The sequence below is a fragment of the Plutella xylostella genome, chromosome 5, assembly GCF_932276165.1.
Source record: "Plutella xylostella chromosome 5, ilPluXylo3.1, whole genome shotgun sequence".
Classification (NCBI taxonomy): domain Eukaryota; kingdom Metazoa; phylum Arthropoda; class Insecta; order Lepidoptera; family Plutellidae; genus Plutella; species Plutella xylostella.
In genome coordinates this window covers 997,087-1,011,289 of record NC_063985.1, presented here as the reverse complement: position 1 = coordinate 1,011,289, position 14,203 = coordinate 997,087, and the positions used below count along the sequence as shown (strand labels likewise).

The 14,203-nt window shown below is 37.4% G+C and overlaps 1 protein-coding gene across 1 annotated transcript in view; it reads right to left on the bottom strand.

Annotated features, from left to right (window-relative positions):
- LOC105383460 (probable G-protein coupled receptor 158) overlaps positions 1 to 14,203 on the bottom strand; it is a 132,096-nt gene that overhangs the window by 15,692 nt on the left and 102,201 nt on the right. The window contains exons 6-9 of the mRNA XM_038113085.2: positions 12,044 to 12,244; positions 9,299 to 9,477; positions 3,685 to 3,899; positions 1,914 to 2,052 (exon numbers count right to left, since the gene is read on the bottom strand). Of these exons, the coding sequence (XP_037969013.2) occupies positions 1,914 to 2,052; positions 3,685 to 3,899; positions 9,299 to 9,477; positions 12,044 to 12,244 (734 nt within the window). The remainder of the gene's footprint in view (positions 1 to 1,913; positions 2,053 to 3,684; positions 3,900 to 9,298; positions 9,478 to 12,043; positions 12,245 to 14,203) is intronic.

The window sequence follows — 14,203 nt, the reverse complement described above, 5'->3', positions numbered from 1 at the left end:
AAACCAAAGCGGAGCGCAGCGAAGCGGAGCGGAGCGTTTTCCAAACAGCGGAAACAATACAAGGCACCAGTTTGCGCTATGTACGGAGACGCTCCGTCAAAGTTAAAGCCAAACGAATATTATTACTTTGTATAAACCTAATAAACCTATGCCATAGCATTATTAGGCTATTCAAGATTTAGCCATACCATTATTAGGCTAAACAATGTTATGCGAAATAACTTTTTACTAAACGAGATTTATGCCATACGATTTTCGGCGTAACGAGACTTTGACCAAACGTTACTATGCAATACGAGATTAGGCAAATAAATCTTATGCCAAAAAAGGTAGAACCCCTATACATTTGTAAGTTTAGTATAAGTACTTATGTGTTTTGTATGTGTGTGTGTATTGTATAAGCCAACGTAAAGAGCTTTTAGCGAACGAGGCCAATGGTTTTTAAATGTAAGTTCAGTTTTACTACTATTTATATTTAAAAAATCATAAGTGCACATATGCATAAACCGTAGGCTTTCAACAGCTTTAATCCAGCAAACTTACAGCTATGCACATTGCACAGTTAGACCCCCCGCAGACTGCAGACTTTTAGTCCGCTGATAGTTTGGTCGGGCTCTTAATCAGTATGGAGATGTATGGTAGTGCGCACATTCAACGATTATGTATCGGCCGATACTTCATACTGATTAAGAGCCCGACCAAACTATCGGCCGACTAAAAGTCTGCAGTCTGCGGGGGGTCTTAACCGCTCTAAGATTGCCAAGTGTTTTGGAATAAGCTGCCGGTGTATTAAAGCAACATGTACGGGATTCAAACGACAGAAACAAATGCTTTTTGCAGTGAGTCCCGCTTTGGCAGAATTTGTGTACCAAATGCGGTTGCTTTTTGGTCGTTTTGCAACTCTGAGGGAGAATAATGACACAAAAGCTCTCCGTCTGAAGCTCTGCTCTATTTCTATTGACACTATTCGAGATCCGGATAAATGATGGTCGGATTTCAAGGAATTATCTGTTAATTTGTAGCTATACTACGGTAAGATATTATTATGTTACTTACAGAAAGAAAGGTTTTCATAACCTAACCATGCGATAGTTCAGTTGTGTTACAATTCATTCACATAAAAAAATATAAGCTTTAAGCTTGGCCTTAATTATAAATTGTAATTAATATGCAATTACAGTACCTAATTCCTATACTTCACCTTTTTCTTCAAGTTCGCAATAATATGCAATGTCTAGCCGCACACCTAATAATATAAATGCTAAATTCATTTTTATGTCCAAAGTAACAGCGCTATAAGGATAAACTGATTTAAATGAAATCTGGCGCTACGGCTCATGACCTACATTTTTTATGGAACTCATTTCACTGTGTGGAAATTTTAGCAGATTAGAATCCCAGTTTTACGGGTTACTCTTCAACATAAAACCAGCTATTGTCGTCGAATAAAAAATGAAGAGCGAAAATCTTTGTCATTCGTTCGGTTCATAGATAGTAAACTGTGGTTTCAGTGGTGTATGATGCAAAGTGATTTCAGAGCTAGATTACTTTAGTGAGTTTTAAGGTTCCCATCCTATGATTATTTAATAAAATGAACTCGGATAAGATAGAAAATTATACACAGTTATGCAAAACAAGTATTAGGTATTAGCCGTAATAAACTTTAGGGACCACAAAACCCTGTATAAAAGTAATAGTTGTTGCGATCCTATGGCACCCCAGAGGTTCAGAGTGTCTCCACTAACGTCCACCACTCCCGCCTATCTTCAGCTGTACTTTTGGCCAAGGCTTTTGGTAAGTCCAGCTCGTAGCTCGCTGTGGCGCCACGTTTGCTGCACGCAGGGCGTCCACGGGGCGCGTACCATTTGGTAACCGCCAGTCAAATAATATGCCAATTAATTTAAAAAGCTCACATGGAAATATTAAGGAACACGGAGAGCAGGAACTCGTTGTAGATGGCCATGGAGATGAAGCGGCTCTCGTTGAACTCGGAGGGGGCCTTGCGCACCGTGATGCAGAGCCGGATGCCCCACATCAGGAATATCACCTCCACTGGAAGGGATGGTGGGGTTAGAACTGGTGGTAGTGATAGAGAACAGTTTGGCGTGAACGGAAACGAATATTAAGCGTGTTTTTAATAGCGTGCGGATTTAATCACGCACGTGTGACACCCGCACTGCATGCTAAAAAGATGAAAACAAGCCCCAATGTTAATGGAAAGTATAGCAGGCGGGGACCAACTTGACCGCCACACAGAAACATTCAGCTAAATGGTGAACCCTCTGTTGGTCCCCGCCTGCGATACTTTCCATTAACATTGGGGCTTGTTTTCATCTTTTTAGCATGCAGTAGGGTTTTTTGTTTGTTTATAATTATGTATCTTATCTGTCTAGTTACGTATGCAGCTAACTGTACTCGTCGACATATACTGTGATGCAAAAATAAGTGCTACACACAAATTCAAATTTGGAGTTTCTGTCAGGTTAGGTTACGTTGGCTTCAGGGCTATGTCAGCCACTGAATTAGAAGCGCATACCAAAATGAATGAAAACCGCATCGACCATCAAAGTGATACTGGCATTTTGGTATGCCCTTTTGTCAATTAGACCCAAGTGGCAGCGGAGTAAACGAGAAATCTTGAAGCGCTTCGTGTTCAGTGGTTTACTTGGCTGGTTTAGTATTTTAGTCGGTTACTGTACTGTATTGTATAGTACTGTAACTTTTATATTACTACCTCAAAACCTCTGACGAGGACTTTTTATTGATACCCAGTGCCTGCTCTAGACAGTTTAGGGGGATATTTGATACACGATCATGTTAAGGTTAATTCTCGTAAGACGGCAAATAACAGTTCCGAAACTATAGAGTAAGTTGGGATAGTAATACATAGCGTTAATATGGCTGCCTAAGATTGTTCCAAAATCGCGCGTTAATTCCTTTCTTTCCTAAAGTTAGGTTTTTTATTGTTTACAGACTGATGTCTGTGACCATAAATGAGAACAATCTTACAACAAAAAATAGATTAACACATAGAAGCATAGATAAAGTGCATAATATACCTAAGAGCTAACGTGTTCAACATTCGATTAATCTATGAACTGTTAGACTACATGGCTAATTCATATGAACTCTTTTTTTTTGGTCGTATAAATTGTAAATATTAATTCTTGAGCAGCGAAATCATGAATTTTCATTTAATTACTTATATTTAAATGTTACATTTAAAACATAATATCCGAGAGCAAATTGTGTAAAGTCTTTCCTGGAATAACATAACATAATTATTACTTTACGCAGATCCAGCTAATTCCTTAATTAATTATGAAGGTTGCCGTATGTAAAATGTCACAGGTTCATAAACGTGAGTATAATTATAATATATTTTTCATTAATTATTATATGATAAAATAATAAATACCTATATTATGCGTTTACAATATAGGATATCAAAAATATACTACTTAACAGATTTTGAATCAGTTTAAAGATTGAGTTTGAACTTCGAATGGTCTTATAAATATCAAATCTTGGCAAGGTTGGCACTAACGTAACAGCCGGGTAGTTTGCACAGTGTCTGTAAGATTTTTGAGTGGCAGAGAAACAGCACATAGCCTATCTTTTAAATTTAATTACATTAATTATGTACTAAAAAAAAAAAATACAGCACTCAGGTAAAACACTCACGCGTAGTAAACGAATGATCCCACCAATCGGAGTTGCAGAGATACGCTTTCAAGTTGTCCTTAGTTCTGCCGACGATCACGGCAGGTGGCGCCACCAGCGTCCGGATGACCAATAGCACGCAGGCCACGCCCACTATGATCCCGATGCGCCGGAGCAGGTACATGTCAGATATCTTGACAGCTTTGGCAGACCGCACTTGGAAGATCACTGATATCCTGCAGGAGAGAAAGGAAAGTTTTATAAAAAATTAATAACGGAGGACGAATGAAAGGAGAATGACCGAATAGATTTTTACTTAAAAAAATGTCATTGACGGACCATGTTACTGGAACTTTTTAATCGCATATCTCTGTCTGAGTGTATTAAACGGCTAAAAGCGGCTGTTTCTAGTTAAAATGCAAATATTAAAAATATGTACCTACCTACCAAAATAATAGGTAAGTAACATATTGTATCCAGACTACCACATGGATACATTGTAATATAATGTACCTACATTTTTTTAAATAGTCTATATATTTTCCCACTGCTGGGCAAAGACCTCCCCTTTAATTTTCCACTCATCCCGATCCAATGCGGCTACCTCCCAATATACATTACTGTTCGAAAAAATTAAGAGGACTTTGCAAACTTACTGAACTTTAAATTATTCAGTTAAACTAGATAGTTAAACTGAAAGTTTTAAACTGAAGACGTGGCAGTGCTTTATAACTTTGCCTTGAGTTTGACTATGAATCTCGCACCTTAAGATTTACATTAGCTGCTGGTAATAAAGTTAACTTATCACTTAGTCTTAATACTAATCAGTCAAATTTGCAATCCAGCGTGATTTAACACTAAACCGTGTGACAAACCGACTTACTTTCTATGAATTACGCCTTTGCCATAAATATTGTCACCTACGACTATCCCAGAATAGGTATAAGTAGGTACTTATGAATTATATAATTTTTAATGAGTACCTATACTAGGTAGGTATGTAATACTAAAAGTGTAAAAATATGGAAAAAGAAGACCGTTCTCCAAAACGTGGTTTCGTGTGTATCCGACTATATTTCAATTTGTGCATGCTGTCACACGACAGTTAGTACTGGCAGCGGCTAAGAGTGAATGAAATTTAGGTTTCAAAGGGTTCCTTGGCGTAATTAATAAGTTTTCTTTATGTATTAGAAAGTGTGTTAGTAAATTAATTATAGTACAGAATTGCAAAGTTCAAAATGTAACTACTGTCATATAATAATGATTGATATTTATTGACACCTTAGGGTCAATTTATACTAGTACAGAGTCGAAGCGCATCGAAGCGTCTATTCAATACTGAACATTACAGTAAATACAACATTAACTCCACAGCATAACGCACACATTGCTACTGAGATTTTAAAAAGTCGCGCGCATTCTTCGCGATTCGCGCGTCTACGCGTGACCAACGCAACCAACCATTCGTGCGGCTTTGCTTTAGTTGTGAAGAATTTGACGCTTCGCTGCGCTTCGACTCTGCCCCAGTATAAATTGACCCTTAATGATTTGTCGATGCCATAGCTCATAAAGGAAGACCTGTAATACTAATACAACACATTTTTATTTCTGTAATACGTAGGTAGGTAATCTAAGTTATTAATTTATAATAATTATAAGAGAATCAATTTAAAAAAACGCGTTAAACACTAAAAGTTGCATATCTTTTGAACTGCTGAACCGATTCTCATGAAACATTGTCACTGGAACTTTTACATTGCCCGTGAGTGTATCTACTATTAATGTTAAACATTTTCACTGTGGAACCCCGAAAAGTTGGTGAACATTCTGACCACTTTACTGAAAAGCTGTAGGTTTTGGTTGGTCCCCTTTTTGTAAGTTTCCAACGTGAAAAAAAAAAACACTTTACAGTGCTCTGAACTTTTTTGTACCCAATTAAAACTCCATATATTATTATTATATTATTTTGAATAAGGTATTTTTTGACTCAGCATAGCAGCCAGGGTCACTCGGTCGTCTGAAGTTGGAAATAATTGACTTTAGCTTCTTCAGTTTAAAATGGAGTCAGGTAATACACTCACGGGCAACGAAACAGTTCCACATACATAATGCAAACTCCAAATAGCCTCAATGTTTTTAAACATTTGATCGGATATTTGAACAAAATGTTTATGTTTTTAGTTGCTTGTATTCTGATGCGCCATTAAATGTACTTAAATATTGCAGAATTTCCGTATAGGAGTAGTAATTTGGTGATTTTCTCAATGGAACTTTTTCATTACCCGTGAGTGTAAAAATCATAAATAAGGCTATGAATATAACAATCGTTCATCTCAATATTCTTTCAACCGGAAACTGTTCTTCCGTCGATTCCAAACGAATACTACATGACTTCCGTTTTCGATATTACTCGTATCCCTTTGAAATTGTTCCATGAACTGGGGGGTCACTCTATTATGACGAAAATCTAAGTTTCAGAACGCTGCTGCGCAAGACACGACTCTATCTCGTAGTGTTAGACTTGTCGATTGCACGAAAGCTAACATTTGTATGTTTTTCGTCAGTATAAAGTAACCCCCCTGAGTGTTGCTTTGCCTACATTTGCAGTTTTGAGCTTCAATCAGAATTACATCAAAAGAAGATTGCCATGGTGTTGCCATGACATTTATTTAGACAGATCTTTTCAAAAGAAGTATAGTAAGCCCATGCAGTAAGCCGAAAAAGCCTGAGAGTAAAAAAGCTTTTGAAAATTCATGAAATACTTAATATTTTTCTTCTCCATTGTAAAGTAGATTATGCAAGTTTTTACTAATTTCGTTTCTGCAATAAACGAAAAACATTGGCTCTTTTCGAGTAAACAGGTAAACGGTAAACAGGTTAATTATGCCTATAAACGAAAATCCTGAGCAAACTAGACCATTCTCAGTTCCATGAAAAACTAAAATATCCACAGTGAAAAAAAGCACATTGTGACGATCGATAAAAATGTCTTACTTATAAGCGATTTTCTAAACTAACAGTTCCGAATTTCCATTTAAATCGGAACGACTACCTCAGCCAATGGGATGGCCGTGATTCATGGACATGACATTTACCCCAAAAAAGGGGGAAAATTAAATAGCATTTTTACGACTGTCTCTATTCACTGTTAGATTAATTACAGTAATAGGCTTAACTGACCTGGCTGGGGACGATAAGTTACTAGACAAAGGGGTCGAGGTGCCACCAAGTCAGTGGAAACTGGGATTCAACTCGAGGTAAAAATATATTACGGGCAACTTTTTCTACTAAGAAAATGGTTTGGATGGTCAAGTCTACTAAGCAGTGGTGAGTTATTTGCGTATTATATTAAATTATCCATGAGTCATCCCTTTTCAGCTTACTAACTAAACAATACGTGTTTTTTTTAAATTTAAATTGTTATATTAAAATCATATTGTAAATAGTTGAGCATTTATATTTTTCAAATAAGTACATACGTTTTTAGGTAAAGTAAATGAAATGAAATGATGTTTCAATTCATTTCATTTCTCATTGTGCAAGCAGGGAAGTAATGTTATTTTCCTGTTAAAAAATCCTTTCATTGTTTTTTTTTTATTAAAAAAAAATCTCCAGTCAGTTATGTAACGTCCTCTGCATATAAAATTCATGTCAGATGTGTCAAAAGTTAACCACTACTCCCTGGTTATGCTTTAATGATTAGAGTCTAATCGACTATGGAGAAATTGGCATTTAGTGATGCATTTAGCAGACTTGTGACATTGACCGTTTCACTGCTTACGTCTTCAGCTGAAGTGGGTGCGGCGGCGGAAATAGATAGTCGAAGATTTGCACCAAATACTACCTCTAGTCTAGGAATTGGTTTCCAGTTGAATCGTCTGTTTTCACCTTTGACGTCACGTGAATCTTCACTTGTTTATGTTACTGACGCTGGCGAGCTAAATACGACTCTATAAAGCGACAAACTTATCTGTTCCGGTGAGAGTGAACTAAATTGATCCATATCTCAATACTTACTAATGAATTGTATATGGTTAAAGATTAGATGGGTTTATTAATACCGCAAGAGCGAACTATTAATACGATCAAACTTAAAATCTTATAGAATGAAGAAATATTAGACATTTATGTGAGCTCTCACCGGTACAGATAAGTTTGTGGCACTGTAGTTCGTATAAACTTACTAATATAGCTGATCTTGGGGTTCGATTCCGTATAATCTAGATTACGCACATGTAAATGTGTGAACCCACCAACTCGCAGTGATCAGCTTGGAGGGAAATAGTCCCAGTTTAAAGCTTCGGGATATGCACATATATTACATATGTAGGTTTCATTTGAGAGCTAGTTGAAGGTGCTTATACTGTACATAAGTTCAGCTCTAGTCCGTTCGTTTTTTGCCAAGCTAGAGTAAGGCTCCTGGGTCAGATTAGGCCATTATTTGAAGGACTTCGCTAATGGCCCCTTTACATAGGTGTCTTGGCTCAAGTGGTCCACTTCAGCACAGAACAGGCACGTCTAAGAGAATAATTTATTACGAATCAGTTCGCCCACTTTCTCCCACACCTTGAGAATAAAATTATAATATTATTGAGGTTCGACAAAATAGGCTTTTTACGATAAATTTATAACTTACTTAGGAATTATGACTGTAAACTATTACATTTTATTTTATGCAAAGGAGTGTTTGACCCGATTTTCTATAGCAACTGGTCTGATTTTCTGACTGGATAAATTAGGTACGTAGAATTAACAGCAACATATTCTACTAGCACAAAATTCAGTCTGATGTTACCGCTACGAATAAGGGCACACATAACGCTTAAGCGTGTTACCATACAAAAGCGAAATAAAACTAAAAATGCTAGGTATATCTCGTGTATCGCACTTCTGTATGAAATAGCGAGAGCGTCCGACTAACAGTTTCAAGCATTAATCCATGCTCTACGGAAGATACAGCGTGTTCAATTAATTTCAATATCCGGACGTATCGAGGTCCTTCCGACGCTTGCGGTGACGGCCGGCAATAAATCATCAAGGCTCCACGGAAACTTTCCATATTATTGAATGGTAAGAGGAAATTTTCCAATAACAACCCTTATCTTTGGTAACGTTTCGTAATGAAGACAATAGATAGGCAGATGGCCATTTATAGATTTATATTAAAGCTATTTTAGAATACACCTCTATTTATAGGTATTTGAAATTGAAAATACATAGCTATATTATTTCCAGCTACAATTGTTGTTGAAGATGAATGTAAATCTTATTAATTATGTTTTTGGTAATATTACATTATAGGTATTTTTTACAACTAATAAACAAAAACTCAAGAGAAAAATAAATAGGTAAATCTAAAGATTTGAAATTTGGCCGGTATTTATTATTGGACGAGGAAGTGTCATCCTTCCTGTAGAGGGTGTGAGAGTGGTGTGGCTTGGAAGACGGCTACATCCATTAGAAGAAGATTTCGTGCTTTATTCTTCTTCTTAGTATCAGTGACAAACACAGTAAGACACTACATGCGTCAAGCGACGCTGAGTAGTTCAGTCCTGCGGTAACGCCACAGTTCATACCTCATGAAGAGGGTACTTAAGTGCCATTACGATTATAGACCAAAGTCTCGTCTTCTCACCTCCAAGTCTTCAGCATGAGCGCGCCGTACGTGAGACAGAAGCCCACCTCCCGCAGCCACACCCGCGCCGTGCAGGTGAGCACGGAGGGCCGCGCGTACATCACCAGCGTCGTGCAGTAGATGAGGAGGGCTCCCAGCACGATCACGCGGAGGAGCGCGGGGGAGGCCGCTCGGACCACCTGTTGGTGTCAATTGGGTGATGAGAAGAAAAACGAAGGCAGGTTGTTGTTGTTCTGAGCTTGAAGGAAAGATAGAGTATAGGTATTTATGTACCTACAGCTCTGTAGTCTGGTGATAAAAGCTGGACGTACCTATATTAGTGAAATATTGTATGTAAAACAGGGGATATGTGCAGATCTCGAATCGAAATCGGGGGAATGTCTAAATACCTAAGGTCGCATACTCGCAAGGTCTTCATTTCCGGAAGACACCATCAATTATTTCTGTTTGTAAAATCTGTTTTAATTTTCGGACATAATAATAATAAATTAAGACAATGAAAACCGTCCTCCTTCGCCTAGCTCTCTCCAGTCGTGTCGGTCATCCATCCCCCTGGATTATGAGCGTGATGGAACAGACAGTGCTGTTGTGTACTGCGCAAACACTTGGCCACTATAATCTACTCCCCCACAAATGGGTGATCTTAATGAAATTGGCCGCTGTGGTGTAAATTCGACTAGGAGGACATTAATATTATAATGTTTATTTAGATCATGATTGAACAAAACGTTGAGAAAGGTATGAAGCTCTAGGCAACAGTATGTATTGATTATATTACAGTTTATTACATTATTTTGTATAGGTATTTGTATGGCCAGATTGATTGCTTCAAGCCTCACAAAACATTCATCTGCCGTATTTTCTTCTTTATTTCACAATTTATATACTCAAATAAATGTCGAATGAATTATTCGCTATATCAATCACTTATCTCGTTCAACCAGTTGTTGAGAAAACTTCGTTTGTTTTTATAATGAGTTTTGCTTACAAAGGAGTCTCGGTTAAAGTGATTGAAAGTTTTATAGCGGAAAAATATTACCTACAGAAGTTTTAATTTGGGGGAAACATTGCGGATTTTTCGTTTACGAAATATTCATTCAACTGTTTTAAATTTAAGTGTAACCATTGAAGTAGAGTAATATGTAAAAGCTTTACCAAAATCATAAAAATCTAATATATTATGTGAAATACCTAATTATGAAAATACAAGTTGTGTCCAAATATTACGCATAAACCCGGTTCAAAAACAGGAAGCTTTTCCATAATCCGCCAACTTAGCTGGCTTTTCATTTAATATTTTATTTGCTTTTAAAAGCTTAACAGGATTATGGCATCCCGCTGACCTAACAATTAAAATAATAAGGTCCATTCCGGCGGCGGCAGAACAGAAATGTGAGTCAAACAACTCCGCAACTCAGTTCCGAAGAAAGCCAGAGAGCTCTTGGAGAAGTTCAAAAGAAACTTTTCAACTTGCCTTCAATTTTCGTGCACTTTCAGCTTTGAATTTTTCTTCTAATGGATGGAGATTTTAATTTATTTTCTTTCGAAAGTTCGCAACAAGAGATTTACGCTATCTTTTGAAGTTATTTTAATTAAAAAGATACGCTGGATGAGTTTTGTTGATAAAACTAACTGACAAGATTAAAGCGCGGCGGGAGAAGCCTGGAGGGTTACTCTATACTAACAAAAAACTAATGACGAGAGCTGTCGTGCAATCATCACGTTTACCACACCGAGATACAGTCGTGGCTCGCGCGGCAGCGCTTCGAAACTAAATGTTTCGTAATATAGAGTGACCCCCCTAAGCTGTGGTTCAGGTTCAACTGGCCCATCCGTTCAGTGTTTATATTGAACGCTACGCGCTGTCTCGTGATGTCTCGTCGAGGGAAAGGCGATGTTAGAGGTATTGTAAAGTAATGATTAATGGAACTTACATTTATCTGCGAACGTTCATCCCTGATTCTACACCACACACACACACACCGTGATAATCTTTAAAAATATAAATTTAAACAAATAAACTTCTTAAAATATTTGACATACCTACAAAAAAAATACAATCCGTTGACAAAAATGTGTAATAATAGTCATACAAAAAAAAATACACGCGAATCGAGAACCTCTTCCTTTACGGGAAGTCGGCAAAAAATAAAAACATTGCACAGAACCACTCCAGCTATACCGGCCAGTCACGATGAAGAAGTATTTTCAGATGATAAATTATGACATGAACATAAAATGTTGTTGGCATGTGAGTATTTGTAGGAATGGTTGTTATTTTCCTTAATTTATACAACATTTACGATCTTTATCGGGATTTCGATAAAGTGCGGTCCAAATGACGACGACTATATTGTTCTCCGACTTTCTAAATATCTGCTGCTGCCACACGGTTTTATTATCGACGTAGATAAATGTTAATATCGCCATTCGCTCAATGATTTCAAAAGGAAGGATGTCAGTACATTTGGCTTAAAGAAAATGACACCCGTCCGCTTATGACAAATACCTATATAAGATTTTAGGGCCAGCGCGAGGGTGCCATTTTTTTGAGCAGTTGGTCTTGTCCTTAACCTAATAATGTATAAGTCAATGGAATCGCTATAAATACGGAGCTGTGATTCTTGAATCGCACATTAAACGAGTCTCGATAAAGAACACGTGTTGCGGCTGCTGGAACAACTTATGGACTTTGCTTATATCATATTCTTTCGTCGACAACCTCAATCAAACTGCCCAACGTACCCGCACATGTCCGTACTTAATCGTGAACCACACAATGATCGGCAGACACGAGATCACCAGACAGGCCAGCGCGAAGATAGTCGTTCTGACCACCCAGTTGAGCGCCGCCACACATGGGGACCCGTCGTCACACGCGTCGCAGCCCTCCGCACACGGCACGCACTCGAAGCCAGAGGCCGTGGAGTAGAGACTTGACTGCATCTGCGGAGAGAGATCATTGAGTTAATACGAGACGAGTGATGTAGTGGTTAGTGACCCTTAGGCAGTTTTTAACAGCATGAGGATTTCATTGAACGCCATTTTCCCGCGTCTCGTGAGCATATTCGCAATTCCGCAATACCGCATGCCTGATGAATGCCCCGCATGCTGTTAAAAACAGCTTTACTGCTGAAGGTTCTGGGTTAGATTCCCAGCCGGGGCAGATATTTGTTTAAAGGCAGATGTTTTTACTCGGGGCTTTGGATTTAATATGTATCTATCTATGTAATTATGTATCTTCGTGGATATATCAGCTGTCCGATACCCATATTACAGGCTCTGCCTAGCTCAGGTCGGATATTCGTGTGTGGGATGTCCCCAGGGTCTCGCAAGCCAGACCCTAGTTTTTAACAAGTTAAAAGCTGATAAATAGTTTTATTGGCTTTGAATTTAGAATTTCCATTACCTACCCAATAAGTTATAAAGAGCTAGAGCTAAGTTCTCCTAGGAATTAACTGATGTCAAACGTCGTTTTAAAAGCCTTTTTAGGACGAATGCTTATTTTTCTTCAAAAAAGCATAAGCACCTTATAAAAGCTCCAAGCCTAATACCTCGCGCAACTTTCATAAAAATTATAGCTAAAAGATGATGCTAATGAAATGGAAAAATTGAAAGCAATTTTCCGATCCTTGGGCTTTAATTCAATTTGACTTTGGAATAAAATTATACTGTACAATCCACTTATGTCTGCGCTAGCCTATCTTAAACTTTTTACAATCCTAGTTACACGCCTACTCAATAAATTGATTACTGAAACGTTATTATAATTTTAGTTATTTCGCGCAGAATAATTAGTTTTTAGTTAAATTGGCTGCAATTAATAGTTGAATCTTAAAAAATATAGGTTTTCTCAGTCATACCTTTATTGTTACTTATGAGCTGCTACTCAGCAATTAAATGCAAGATGCGGTATTTTGGATAATGATGCGGTTTAATTAAACAAAACTAGCATTAGTAAATAATGTAAAAAAAAAAATAATAATGTAAAGAAAAATAAAAGTTGTCTGAAGAAGTTTGTTCAGCTTCAGCAAATGTTTGTCAGCCAGACTTGCAAATAATATTAACTTAATCTAGAATAAAGACACTCATAAGTATCATAGTATAACGTAGGTACTTACAATAAAATCTTTTAAGAAACTTTCAAGACTAGGCATTATCTCAAGGGGAATGTCAGACAGGTCACTTATAAAAATAAATATATCTACTTAATTAAAAACGCTCGGCACTTTCTCATTTCAAAGTACTTAAATTACATTTTGATCTGGCGTAAATCGATTTCAAATTATTTGGTTCCATATTATACCTTGTGTACATCGGAATATTACACTTTCGCCCCAGTGTACATTTCGATTACTTTTGATCATACACACGCGTCTTCTCAATAAACACGCTGGCAGCTTTGGAGTTACTATTTATGTAACTATTAAATATTATGTAGAAGTTTTTAAGAGGATCTAGAGAGTATTTTTTTAATTGTTATACCTAATTATATTAAAATGATTGAACTTACACTCCTTATTTCAAAAAAACACATTGGTACCCTTCATAATTTGACTCGTTACGCCACCACGGCTCTACTAATGACCCCTTCATATCTCACACAGAATATGTAAGTTGGCTCGTGTATTTATTTATCTTACAGCCTCCCAAAGTTTTGTTTAAACATGGGCCTATTCACAAACTGGAACACAGCTTAAAGCTCGCCTCTCCTGGCAATAAGCTTACCGTGTTTCAGCACTTTATATTCAATGCCCGCAGTTAAGCGCCTACTAGTGACGTCTCATTTCTGCTATTTTTAACCTCTGTCTGGTAATAGGGGGCTGTTATACGTTTGATTTAGTGACTGCTAGGCTGAATTACCAGTAGGCAAACAATTTACCGCTAGCTGATGAGTTAGCGACG